Source organism: Ursus maritimus, unplaced genomic scaffold, assembly GCF_017311325.1.
Source record: "Ursus maritimus isolate PB19 unplaced genomic scaffold, ASM1731132v1 scaffold_2, whole genome shotgun sequence".
NCBI classification, from domain to species: Eukaryota; Metazoa; Chordata; class Mammalia; order Carnivora; family Ursidae; genus Ursus; species Ursus maritimus.
In genome coordinates, this window is record NW_024424452.1 from 86,678,944 (window position 1) to 86,693,498 (window position 14,555).

The window sequence follows — 14,555 nt, forward strand, 5'->3', positions numbered from 1 at the left end:
AGATCTGAGACTCCGTAAATAGATAGGAGTCATCAGCTGTCAACAGCAGGTTACCTAAAGGACCTATGTAGAATGAGAAGATTTTGAAAAGGATACTAACGCAAAATACAACTTGCCCAAGATAATTCATGCGTCCTAGGGCAGCTGTACGATAGGAGTCCACTTCTATTTAATCCAAAGCCTTTGTAATCTCTACTGTACTGTATCTCAAATGAGAAACATGAACATTCATTAAAAGCCATAAAATGTTATAAATGTATAAACATCTCTACTAAAATAAACTTGATGCACTGGTGAAGCTTCCCTTACCTTCATTCTTTGACTAAATATAACCTTAATTCAAGAATTTTGTGAGTTAATTTTTAATTCTGATTAAAGTTAATTTTTACACTGCAAACTAACTTAGAAAAGAGAATGCTGACCTGGGTCTTAGATTTTTCAAAGACAAAGCTTGGGAAAAAAGTCAAAATGTTCAGCCCTAGGTCAAAAGTTTTATTCAGGGGCAGAGGTCCATGCGAAACTGTGCGCTGGCCAGTATTTACTGGAAGAACAATTCTATTTCAAGGGTATTTATTCTAAATACTACAAGTAGCAGTATCACTTGGTATACTTTGGAAAACAGAAAGTACAATTTTTCCTGTGATGCTTAAAATAGATGTGACTGGCATTGCAAAATTATTCTAACGTGTAACATCAACAATGAACTACATGGCCAGTATTTGGTGTAATACTTTATTTTCTATTGTATTAAACTAAAGCCAAGAAAATATCAAGTTAATTTTAAAGGCAAATCTTTACTCCTTAAAGAAAAAATACAAACTGGTAGTTTCAGAATCAGTGTATTTTACATAATATAAACAAAACCACTAATGTATCTATATGCTTGGTTTCCTTAAACTATAATCAACCACAAAATGGGTGGAAAATGGGTTTACTTACTGGCATCAAATAAACAACTTGGGAAAACAGGTAGCATGCATTTTTTTTAAACTGTCTATGCATAGGCACTGACATAACAAGTCTTAATAGCCACCACCTCCTCTTCCTTGTCCAAAGTAACCACTCCCATAGCCCCCTCGGACAACCCCTCGCTGGAATCCCCCAGTTCCTCTGTAGCCTCCTCCACTAGACCCTCTATAGTCTCCTCCCGAGCCACCTCTGTAGCCACCACTGACACCTCCTCTGTAGCCTCCGCCATAGCCTCCGCGATAGGAGTTGGAGCCACCAGCGTAGCCGCTGCTACCATAGCCTCCACTACCAGCATAGCCTCCGGCACCTCCATAACCTCCGCTGCCGTAGCCTCCACCACCATAACTAGAACCTCCCCGTCTATATCCACCTCCATTGTCATATCGAGCCATCTTGGGAGGACGTGGACCATCTCCATACCTAGGAAAAGTACAAAATCACCACTTTAGCAAAGCATTCTTAATACTTCTCAGCTAGTCATAAAATATAAAGTCATATTTGAAAAGTTAATACATAAAGGGAATGAAGCCAAGTACACAAATATAAACTGAAATGAAATAAATGTTACTCCATAATAGAGAAGAATGCATCAACTGTAACCATCTGTTTTTCAAGTTCTTTCTGGTTCATTCTCAAAGATCTTACACTTTGGCAGTATGTCCTTACACCTTAAGATGGCTGGCTGGCTTTCACCGAGCGCCAGCCATGCGGCATTCTACAAAGCAGTAATACGCAAGAAAGATGCTCCTGGCGTTGGCAGTGTGAGCTCATCTTTATCACCACGCAGCTTCCTGCATTAACGCTGAAACACGTTTTTTAAAAAAATGCCTGTGGTGATTTGTTTACACATACATCTGTTTCGTGTGGCAAACAAAGAAAATGAGGGGTAATGAAAACGCGCATCAATCAAGATGTCTCACTTAACAACTCCAACTCAGCATACCCCAACCTGCTTTTTCTTCCTGCACAGCTTTTCTTACAGAGACTAGCACTATGAATTCAGCAGCTGTCCAAGTCAGAAATGTAGCTGGGATCGTGTTCGCTCCTTCACTGCCCCGCTCCCCCCATTTCAATCCATCACCAATTCCTTCTGATGGTTCTGCAAACCTGTCTAATCTACTCCACCCCATTTCAATTCTCCCTACTGTAACTCAAGCCACCATTATACTCATGCATCCTAAACTCTTTCCTGTATTTATCCCATCCTTTCTAGGTTCTGGACTTCTGTCCTTCACAGAGCAGATTAGACACGTGAAGCTGCCTTAATCGCCATCCCTCCTGCCAAGAGTAATCTCTCTTCTAAATATCTATGAGCACCACATTTGTATCTGCCTACGACACTTATTATTTCTTCCTTTTTGAAGACTCCTCAATAATTCTCCCGTATAATAGACCCACTGGAGGAGCAAGGTACAGCACAATAAGTAAGAGCACTGTTTCAGGAGCCATTACTGCCTTAGTTTGAATCCAGTCCTACCATTCACTAGCTGTATGGCTTTGGGTCTTAACTTCTCTGTGCTAGTTTCCTTATTCATATTAAAGGGGACAAAGATCTACCTATATCATAGATAGACCGAATATTAAAATGAGTTAATGTCAGAAAAGCACTTAGCACAGTGCCTGGCACACATTGACTACTATGTGTATGATTAATAAATGTTAAACAGTAAATCGTTTATAGCAAAATGGGACCCACAATGCTTTATGAATTCTAGCAGTTCTGTATATTAAAATTATTAACAGTTTATAACCAGAAGCAGTAAGTGATCCTTGAAAGGGAGATTAAAGAATATTTCTGGATAATTAGAAAAATTTTAGTATGTTTGTATATTAGATAGTGTTGTCAAACACTCAAATTTTGGGGGTGGGATCATGGTACTGCAGCTGTGTGCTTAAAAGATGCATGAGATATACTGATGTAAAATGTCTGCAACTTAGTCACAAATGATTAAGTAAAAGTAGGTATGTGTGTGCACACACATGTATGAAAGCAAGTGTCACTGAATGCTGACAATTAGTGAGTTTAAGTTACAAGACAATATGGGTGTGTTCACTGTACTATTCTTCTGCCTTCTCTGCAAGTATCAAGTATTTCTAAATAAAGAGTTGTGAGCAAAGAAAGATTAAAAAGGTGGAAAAAAGTGAACCAAATAAGACATTTTAAGAATTAAGAGAAATTTCACACTTAAGACATTCACATTCTTACATTTCCCTACTAAGATAAACCTTGAGGCTTTTCATTTGAAAAAAACAGCAATTTAACCCCTCCATCAACATTTTTTCATTAGAGATGGCAAACAGTACTGTGGAAAGAGAACAGTCTGGGCTCTTTCACTTTCCAGTCATGTGACCCACCCCGGATTTTTATGTACTTTTAAGGTCCCTTTCAATCTCCAACATGCACTGATATAATACACTATTAACAGAGATAAAAGTTAGTAACATCCTTTTCTCTGAGTGTGTTAACCAGAATTAAATTTCATATTCAATGTTTGTTTAGAATTTTAGTTTTATTTAATTTTAAATAAACAAGGCCTTTATCAGCTAACTGTGAGGATTTTAGGCCAGTATGATCGCCGTCCTCTGCTTAGTTCAAAAAGAAGTTACTGTGTACTCACCGTGTACTGCCAATCATGAGGTTGATACCAGCAGCTGAGGGCCTGGAGATCTGGCGGATCATGTTTAGCATATGTTCATTAACAGGGTCTAACTGGCTGATGATATTAGGCTGTTTGGTTACTTCAACAACCAGAGCCTCCATGGCTGCCCGGAGAGCAGTAATACAGGCAGCAGCCTCATGAGATATTTGCAGTCTGATCCTAAAACACAGAAAAATGATAAAGTACAAGAAGGGTACATACAGCAAAAGACTACTGTCTCTCAATTTCACACGTGATAAGTGGTGGAATAAATTTAACTTCTTACTAAGTACCAATACTTTCAACTCCTGCAACAACCCCAGACTTGGGCAAACACAGGCATGAAGAATGATAACAGTCTTACACTAACTTCTTAAAACTCACTGCTGGCTACTGGCAGGTATTGTAAACCAGTAAGTCTATCAAGCAAAATACGTTAGCAATACGGATCACTCAGCTTCCAATAAAAGAATGAAAGAAGAGACTATGTGAGGAATTTTCAGGAATATGACTGAGCTTACCAAGTGTCACTAAAATCTATTCCATTTTCTTCAAGTGGTTACTACATGCTTACCAGTAGTCTCTAACCACATACAGAGTACACGAAAGAGGTACCCAAATTCCAATTAAATTCCAGTTCCCTGGGGTAGTATTCACGGGGGCAGATGTGGCTTCAATGCCTAATGCATTTGTTTCCACTAGTATGACTTACTACCGAGTATGAACTATACTACCAAGATATACCTCTCTCCAAGAAAAGACAATGTTGTAAAGCACCTCATTTAAGTCACGAAATTTTGTCATGTTTATTTCACAAAGTAAGTTAGATTAGCAGTTGAATCCCATTACACCTCAACTGTAAGAATGCCGTTTGGAGTTCACATCTGAAAATCCGTACCAGTCATCTACAAGCACAATCTGTCCATCAGACTGGACTTTCTTGGAAGCAAAGAGAAGCAACTGCAGGGGAGTGACTAAGGTCATGCCTTTAGCAGAGATGGCTCGGGTTCGAATCTGCAGATGAAAAAAGAAGCAAGAGGAAACAGATGATATTTCAACTGCCAATAAATTGCCATATAATAATGAACTATGCTCTGAAAACTAAAATTCATGTTCCCACTGCACATTAATAAGTAATGACAATGTAGGTTTTCAACGTAAATTTTTCTTTTGGGGGGGGCAGTAAGGGGCAGAGGGAAAGGGAAAGAATCTTAAGCAGGCTCCATGCTCAGCAAGGAGCCTGACATGGGCCCTAAGATCATGACCTGAGCAAAATCAAGAGTCAGATACTTAACGTACTGAGGCCATGCAGGCACCCCTCAACATCAATTTTCTAAACTAATCTTTTCTTACCTTTTCACCAAATACAAAGAAGGGAGATGGGTACTTCATGTCTTGGCTGCTAAAGGGACAATTAACAGACGACTTGTGGATAAGGGCATTACGCCCTTCAGTGGTGAGAATCTTTCTTTTTTCTTTATGATAGCACACATTAGGGTACACACCAAAAGCCAGGAGAGAGATAACAACATCCAAATTATTATCTGGTCCAGTGTTAGTAAACACTTGTGTCAACAAGCAATCTGTAAGAGGAAAGGGGTAAAAATATCAGATATCTGGCTAATCCTCATATTGCATGTAAACTAGTTAAGAGAATTAGGAGAACTGACTCCTTCCCACGTCTTTTTTCAGATAACCTGCCTAATTTCCTGTCTTCTCAGAACTCTTGCACCCACATTAAGTTCAAGGAGAAATTCTGCTAAGTCTCCACAAGAAAACTAAAATATTTGCATTTTCTTATAAACTCAACCATAACACAAGCTTCGAGTGATTTCTTAAAAAACAAAAAGCCACCCCCCACCGCCCCCGAGCCCAGGTTAATCATCTACTTGCAGAGTGAGCGAGACCAACAAGTGAACAAAATATTTCATCTGCTGGGGCGCCTGGGTGGCGCAGTCGTTAAGCGTCTGCCTTCGGCTCAGGGCGTGATCCCAGTGTTCTGGGATCGAGCCCCACATCGGGCTCCTCTGCTAGGAGCCTGCTTCTTCCTCTCCCACTCCCCCTGCTTGTGTTCCCTCTCTCGCTGGCTGTCTCTGTCAAAAAAATAAAATCTTTAAAAAAAAAAAAATTTCATCTGCTGTTCCTAAATAGCTGTTCTTTCCAGAGAAGATGGAGTGACAGTCTAAGGGGAGCCCACTGGAAGGAGGGCTGATGTTTTCACCCACGCTATGCTTTAGTACTTCATCATGGTTTGGGACGTATGACAGTGACCACTAAAGAGCATGGATACATTCTGTGGACAAACCTGAGTTCTAATCTTATCACCTCCTAACTGAATGAACAATTAATTTAAACATCGGTGTTAGTTTCCTCTTCTATAAAACGGGGTAACAGTACCTGTATCTCAGGACTACTGTGAGGATTCTATCACAAAATATGCTCTTTTTTCCTTGATTTTGACAAAAAATTACAAACTTAGTTTACAACAGAGGAAAACATTTTGTCTGTAGTTATTTAGGGCATATCCCTTTAAAATCTGCCATCCTGCCCGACTATGTTCTGTCTCTCAACTACGCAGCTATTTCTGGTTATGTGCTTCAATTCCCAATTTTAGGAATTTTAATCTAGTTGGAGAACAAAAGTTCAATAGCTCAACTAATATAAGAAAAAAACAGCTAGATTACGGTTTCTCCATCACATTATCCAAGCCCTCTTACTTGCCGGCACACTGAAATCTTACTTAAAGGCACTTAAAATTTAACAATGGTAAATTTCATGTCTAAACATGAACATGTGGGCAAAATGATCACTTCACAAACCACTGTCTGAGGTTATTCAACAAACTGACTAGTCTACAACTGCTAAAAGCTACACCTCTGTTCTTCGCAAGAGAGACTAAAAAAAAACCTCTCAAAGTAGCACAATTCTTAAAACATCTACTCATCACTTGTGTAGTACGTTACAATTTGAGCATCACCACCTTTTGCTTCCTTTTTAAAAAGAATGAATAAATGTGAAAAACTGATAATCATTATAGTTCAAAGAGTTAAGGAATAGCTAGGAACACAGACAAAGCACAGGGTCTAGAGTCTGAAGCTAAAATATACTGCTCTGCCAATGTGCACATGCTACATAAATGCCACTTCAGATAGAACTTTATTTTTTTTATTTTTATTTTTTTAAAGATTTTATTTATTTATTTGACAGAGAGAGAGACAGCCACCGAGAGGGAACACAAGCAGGGGGAGTGGGAGAGGAAGAAGCAGGCTCCCAGCGTGGAGCATGAAGCCCAATGTGGGGCTCGATCCCAGTACCCCGGGATCACGCCCTGAGCCAAAGGCAGACGCTTAAAGACTGAGCCACCCAGGTGCCCCAGATAGAACTTTAGAATGTGAGAGGCCTACCTTCTGGAAATCCAGAATTAATCAGAATCTCTTTGAGCTGAACTTTGGCTTCCCAGGTCATTCTTAGTGTAGCCATATTGAGTCTTTTGTGCTCACAAAAACGTATCTCTGCTTCTTCTCCACCCATTCTAAAATAGATTAAGAGTCATTCTCAAAGCCCCAGAACACAATAGAAACTAAAGACAGTTCTCACATCTTACAACTTTCCTCTTTCAAACCCATACCTAGCATCATCCCAAGCTTGGAAGACTGATAAAAGGGCCACATGATCAGAAAATCTGTTTCCAGCAAAATTTCGATGAATATAACCCAGTCGCTTTCCTTCACTAATGAAAGGCTCCGGAAAGCAGGTGGCGGCAGAGATGGTACAGACAGCATCTCCCACACTGAAACAGACAGGAAAATTCAGTCTCATCATACTCTTGTTCCAGGTGTTCATGAGCAGTACTGTCACTGTGGGTTAGAGTCTTTACTGGCTACGATACTGCATTATCAGCACTGAGACTGGCTTAACAAAAAACTTTTACAGCTGCTCTCTCCAGAAGCAGAAAGAGAAAAAATAAATAAGGAGCTCTGATATTAATGGATGCATATTTACCATAAATTATGACCAAGTATTAGATTTTTCTTCTCCAATTCTCTTCCCCATCTTCTCAAATCTCTTAATCTTCAAAATTTCTTGATAAAAATACCTGTTTTCCCAGTGCCTTTTTTCTTTCAAAGACAACTACTTATGTGCCTGAGACGAAATGCAATTCTTTTGAGGACCTTGTGCTCTTTCCCCCAACAAATTGGGCTCAGGTGTCTATTGGGACCATGCACTCTTCTCGTTTCATTCTTTTCTTAGTATCTGAAGTATGCCACTTCTACACATAAGAACTTAATTTTTTCATCTCAACCCATCCTGTTTTTATGGGGAGGGGAATAAAATTATGAAATTGTTCTACTGTTTAATTATCAGCAATAAAACAAAGCACTTACTAGAAAATACATCCCATTATCATCATTTTGCCAAAACGAGGCTCAATGGGGAGTTTAGCCAGGATTCGTCCCAGAGGAGTCAACTCATCATTGGCATCTAATGCATCAAGCTCTGTGGGGAGATATTTCTTTGTGAGCAGAAACAGTAATGAACACTCTGAGGCAAAGATGAAACATTTCTTTACAGGTTGAGATTTCATTATTTATCAAACCAACTGCCAGCACCATGCCCATAGCCAACAACTGTCCTCACTCAAAAATACAACAAAACCAAATTCTAGAGCACCTGATAGGAAGGAGGTACTAGAATTAGGCCTTGTAGATTGTAAAACGGAATACAGTCTACGCAAACTCTATACATACAAAAACTAAAGTAACAGCGTAAATACACATGCCTTAACAAGTCTAATACCATCTGCTGGTAATTTTTAGAGAGAAATGAAATCTGGAGAGTAAGTCAGATGAGTACTAGATTCAAAATTCAAAATCAGATTCCCCTGGCCAAGGCCCTTAGTTTTTCACATGATACTATACCACTTCTATGACATAATTAGGAAACACAAACATGTTGTAACAGATACATTTAAAATACTGTGTTGTAATTCATGTTCTGATCATTAAATATTGGTTTAGAAATGACATTTTTTACCGAAAGAAGACTCATGTTACCCCTTTCTTACCTCATTTTATAAAACTGACCACACTAAATATGTAAGGCAACACTGGAAGTCTTACCACAGCCTGCTGAGCGTACCTTGATTGATCTGTTACATATTAGTTGCCAGAACAAGACAAATGGGAGTAGTTAGCATTTTGTGAGGTAGGTCTGTATTTGAAGGTACCTCTAAGAGTGTGCTCTGCTTCGATCACAGCATCCAAAGGCGGAGGTTCAATAGCCTTGGCCAGGAATTGTCCAATTCCTCCCAGACGCAGAAGTTTTATGCTCAAAGCAATTTCATGTAATGGTGTTCGGAACATCTCAGGTGTCATGTGGGTTTCGAGTCTAAGTGAAAAAAAAGCATAAAAAAACCATCCACTCTTGTATATACACATCTGCTCAATAAAAATCTCTGCAGAGAGATAATCAGGTTTATAGAGTTGTCCTTCCCTTATCCTTTTACAATTATCAAAGAATGTTTTGTATTTACTACAAAGACTCTGGATAAGACCCTCTTAACTGCTTGAGCAGTGGTTTACAACTTTACATTTACAGCTTGATGTTATTTTCACCTGTGGAGTGAAGGAGGATGAAAATTATCCGAAATTCTTATCCATACCTATGACTTCTTCAGGTCTTGCCTGCTGACAAACATGGGTTAAAAATAGTGGCTAGACAGGGGCACCTGGGTGGCACAGCGGTTAAAGCGTCTGCCTTCGGCTCAGGGCGTGATCCCGGCGTTCCAGGATCGAGCCCCACCCACATCAGGCTCCTCCGCTATGAGCCTGCTTCTTCCTCTCCCACTTCCCCTGCTTGTGTTCCCTCTCTCGCTGGCTGTCCTATCTCTGTCAAATAAATAAATAAAATCTTAAAAAAAAAAAAATAGTGGCTAGACAGAGCAGAGGGGATGGGGTGAGGGGACAGGCAAAAATGGGTGAAGGGGATGTGCAGGCTTCCAGTTATGGAATGAATAAGTCACAAGAGTGAAAGGCACAGCACAGAGAATATAGTCAACAGTACTGCAGAAGTGCTGTATGGTGACAGGTAGCTACACTTGTGCGGAGCATAGCATAATGTATAAAGTTGTTGAATCACTATGTTGTACAACCAAAACTAATGTAACATCGGTTGTCAACTATACTCAAAAACAAATACCTCACCCCCAAATGGTAGTAAGACTTTCCGTGGAGATTTAGGTTAATACTAACATATCCCCACAATCACCTTCCCCTTCCAGATTCATAAAATTTAGTGCTACCAGAAAGGATTTTATAGATCATCTAACCCTTAAAATTTTTTATAATAAAAGTTACTATTACAAATTAGTATTAACAATGATAATAGCTAACATTTACTGAGAGCTTACCATGTGCCAAGCATTGTTCTCAGTATTTTACATTATTAACTCATTTAGTTCTCAAACAAATCCTGTGGGTTAGGTATTATACTATCTTCCTTTTTCAACTGAAGGAGCACAGAAAGTTAATTAACATAATTTCATTTTACAAAATGGGGAAACAGAGGCCTAAAGAGTATAAAGACTTAGGTTATGTGATAGACTAGGTACAAACAGTATTAAAATCCAGTTTTCTCTCTCTTTTTTTAGTAGGCTCCATGCTCAGCATGGGGCCCAACGTAGGGCTCGAAAATCACAACCCTCGAGATCGAGACCTGAACTGAGATCGAGAGTTGGCGCTTAACCAACTGAGCCAGCCAGGCACCCCCAGGTCTCTAAATTTCTAACTCGGACTTGTTGGCTATACACTATTCATGATGAAGATTCATGGGAACCATTTACAGATGATTCCAACACTGCTGGCAAGACTTAGGTCAGCTTAATTAAGGTTTACATAAATGCAGATAGCCTTATTTGTTCCTCAACCTACAAAGAACATAAATCCTTTATTACAGGTGTATTCATGCCATTACTAATTAGTAGGTGGTTTCCACTCTAAGATGTTAGAGTACAGTACTTGTTTCTTCAGTTCAAGGGACAATCTAACCTTTAAAAAGTAGGTATCTTCCAAATGTTGCAGCCAGTCTCCTGAGCTAATTTCTGATGCTCAAATAAACCCACATTTACTATTACCAGGGAGCCGTAAGTTACCAGTACCAAAGCAAATCAAAGTTTCCTTGCAAAATTTTTCTTCAGTGCATTATGTACATCTGGTCACCTAAATTAAGTCTGTCCCACAATACTTTTTTTTTTTTTTTAAAGATTTTATTTATTTATTTGACAGAGATAGAGACAGCCAGCGAGAGAAGGAACACAAGCAGGGGGAGTGGGAGAGGAAGAAGCAGGCTCATAGCGGAGGAGCCTGATGTGGGGCTCGATCCCATAATGCCGGGATCACGCCCTGAGCCGAAGGCAGACGCTTAACCGCTGTGCCACCCAGGTGCCCCTGTCCCACAATACTTTATTGTGATAAATACACACATGTACAAACCTCCTAACTCTATCTTATGGTCAATCGGTTAAAGCAAGTACACACACATGGATATCCAGAAACATATAACTATAGATCTTTAATCTATAACTCGAAAAGATAAGGATTTTCTTAAACCAACAAGTTCCAACCACATTCCCCAAAAGGCACAGAGTATAAATGGAATTGGACAAGGTACTAACAGACTTGGGTTTCAGTTCTGAAGAAGTCAGCTAAGCACCTTAAGCTTTAGTTCCCTTATCCAAATAATGCCCTCTATTTCTCAGGCATATGAGGATGTGCTAACACTGGAGGGAAAAAGTGTACTTTTTAAATGTTATTTTTCAAGAAGTTAACCATTCCATAAATATCAGTAATCCTAAAGTGACCTATGTGGAACCAAAATAATGTCTGTATAGCCTCCCTTTAAAAGATTAGTAGTAATCAGAAAATCAGTATCAAACATGCCATCACTGACAATTTCATCCTCATCCACAATCTTGTTATTTAAGCCGTAACTGGAGGCATTTATGTACTCTTGAGTTCAGTAAGTTTACAGCAGGGTGGGGGCGGGAGGGGATGTATTGTATGAAGGGGTAAAAAAACAAATCTGTAGTAGTCTTTATTTAAGAATTGGTCTTACCTCTCAAAACGAGCTCGGCTACATAGGTGAAAGCAGAATCCAGGCCGCACACGGCCAGCTCGTCCTTTCCGCTGCTCAAGGTTTGTTTTGGATGCCCACACTGTAGCATAGTTGGTCATATTGTTGTGAGCAGTGAAGAGCTTCACCTTCTGCCTAAATAGGAAACAGTGGCTAATTCTAAGACTCACATGCACCACCAGTACATAACTATCATATTTCCACTAAGGGATGGATGCTTTCCAGGTAGCTATGCTGACATGAAGCCTGTGAGCAGCACCAGAAAAATCTGACTGTACCCTCTGAGTTGTCTACCTTGTAAGACACAGTAACAACACGTCTGTGCCACTTACCAGCCGAACGGTCTTGGCCAAGTTACTAACCTTTCCGTGCCCCATTTTCCTCATCTGAAAATGGCTATAATACTCTTACTGACCTCACAGGGTTTTTATTTATCAACATTAAGTGAATTAATGAATGAAAAGCATTCAGACAGGATTTGGCACATACGGGAGAGTAAACAGTAATTATTCAAGCCAAGTCTATTCCAAAGTTCAGTGTAACTTCCAGGCTATCTATGATCTAAAAGTTGATGACCTCACCAAGCAGTGCCCGCACAGTCCTGCTGAACCACTAAGGAACCTGAGAATCCTTCAATGTTCCACACAGGCAGCTGGCACAGGAGAACTGCGTGCAAGGCACTATTCCCTACAGTGGGCACTGTCAGATCTTTCTAAATTGCCAGGGGAGGCTGAGGGACTATGTAAAGAAGACACGGGGCACAAGCTAGCCAGATAATAACAGTTTTGACTTTTCTGTCCTGTGTATCATTTACCATATAATTGTGTACTTTATACACAATGCATCCCTGTGTATTTTCCAGGCTCATCACATACCAAATATGAATTCTTTTAATTTGTAAGTGAAAGTCCCATAGGTAGAATATTTGTCATAAGCTAAATATTGGCCATCTTTATACACTAAACAGTATGCTACTGTATGGCTGCGATCAATGGAAATACACAATGAGAAATGAGCAAAGATCAGCAGACAAGAGCAGTGGGAAGCTCAGAAGTTAGAGTGTCAAGCTTTGTCACTTTCTACCATGATAACTGATTTGTGATAAATCAACACCAAGAATTATTAATTAGCCTGGAACCAGTATATACTCAGCCACGATAATTTAGACAGTACAAGAACACAGGACTTCATAAAAAAAAAGGGTGATTTTGACTCTGTTAACTGATACTAAATACTACATGGAACATTCTTAAGATTTATTCTAGGCAAATAGGTTCCTCTGAAACTTACTTGCAGGAGTCAATGACATAAACGACATCATTTATGGTAATACTAGTCTCAGCAATATTTGTGGACAAAATAACCTGTGAAAAAATATTAAGAAAAATTATACTTCAGAAAATATTTTCCTGTTATGCACTTAAAAAAATGACTTGCTTATATAACAAGTGACAAGAGAATTCCAGGAGCCTTAAAAAAAATCATCCACCCACTGCCCAGCTAATGAAAAACCTACTAAGCTCAGGAAGAGAAGACCCTTTCTTTCCCTCCTCAATTTAGTGGGATTATAATTTTGGGGGGGTAGCTCTTTGAAGGCCTGTAATATTTGTTTAATATCTATGTAACTTCCAACCTCATAAATGTAAATGTTTACTATTTACCTTGGTTACTCCAGCTGGTACTGGATCAAATACTTTGCGCTGTTCCTCTCGAGGAATCTGAGAATGCAGAGGTAGAATCTGATACCTATGGCTTCCTATAACAATAAGGAAAGGTTAAGGTCTAAAAATAATAGTCTGTTTTTAAACAGAAACTGCTCTATATTATGTATATTTTTATTCAAATACTGACACAACACATTTTGTTTTCACATGCTGGCTAGGGCACAAGCACAAATACTCATTTTTCACTGTTAAATATGTGAGAATTCAAAGACTCATACCAAAATGTGGATTCATCTCCAAATGCTTCTGCATAGTATAAATCAAATTCCAGCCAGGCAAAAAAACCAACACAGCTCCAGGAACATTAAGGGTCTCAATGTACTTAAGTAGAGCTTCGATGAGTTCAAAAGGGGTTTCCTTTTCATTCAACTGAGCCATGCTCATCTTTGTTTCTGGACCATACTCATCACCACAGATCAGGTTGCAATTTGCCTGCAAAAAACAGGGAGACATATTTTGAACTGTCTTAATTAAAACAGCTCATGAGATGTCTCTTAGATTTGTTTTTAACATTCTAATAACACCTAAAGTCCTTCTTAATTCTAACTGATTAGTCATATCTGGCATACAGAAGAAATTTAATTTCCAAAAATGTAAAACCTACTACATATTGAGATACTAATTTTTCTCATGACCAATATTTCCCAGAGGCAATGTCTAAAATTCAAGCACAAACTCTTAAAATTTGACTCTGAAACTTCTAATGGCTCCCAACTGTATTTAAGACTTTTACTCCATTTGTTTCTCAAAAATATTCTCCTTAATGATTAATGAACTGCTCCTATGATCCTGTTTATCAATTACCATATAATTATTTTACCTATGCACAACACCTCCCTGTGTAATTCCCAGGCTCATCTCATACCAAATATGAAGTCCTTTAATTCTTAAATGAGTGTCCAGCTGGCAGCTCATTTGATCACCTATTTCTAAAATGTGGTCTGTATTTTCTAAAAAGTCTTAGAATCAGTGCTAAACCAAGCCTTTTAGTAATGAGAAAGTTGTTACATTGTCTTTTTTCTGCCCAATAAACTTTCTCATTTGCTATTCACTTATATCCCACCTTCTGATTAAAAATATTCCAACTTACTGC

At 39.0% G+C, this 14,555-nt stretch overlaps 1 protein-coding gene across 1 annotated transcript in view; it reads right to left on the bottom strand.

The window, feature by feature from the left end:
* Positions 1-720: 720 nt before the first annotated feature.
* The window catches only part of DHX9 (DExH-box helicase 9), a 56,626-nt gene continuing 42,791 nt past the window's right edge, over positions 721-14,555 (bottom strand). The window contains exons 17-28 of the mRNA XM_008701114.2: positions 13,681-13,894; positions 13,400-13,494; positions 13,029-13,102; positions 11,721-11,873; positions 8,836-8,996; positions 7,994-8,105; positions 7,237-7,398; positions 7,013-7,140; positions 4,962-5,191; positions 4,507-4,622; positions 3,588-3,788; positions 721-1,389 (exon numbers count right to left, since the gene is read on the bottom strand). Of these exons, the coding sequence (XP_008699336.1) occupies positions 1,023-1,389; positions 3,588-3,788; positions 4,507-4,622; positions 4,962-5,191; positions 7,013-7,140; positions 7,237-7,398; positions 7,994-8,105; positions 8,836-8,996; positions 11,721-11,873; positions 13,029-13,102; positions 13,400-13,494; positions 13,681-13,894 (2,013 nt within the window). The 3' untranslated portion in view covers positions 721-1,022. The remainder of the gene's footprint in view (positions 1,390-3,587; positions 3,789-4,506; positions 4,623-4,961; positions 5,192-7,012; positions 7,141-7,236; positions 7,399-7,993; positions 8,106-8,835; positions 8,997-11,720; positions 11,874-13,028; positions 13,103-13,399; positions 13,495-13,680; positions 13,895-14,555) is intronic.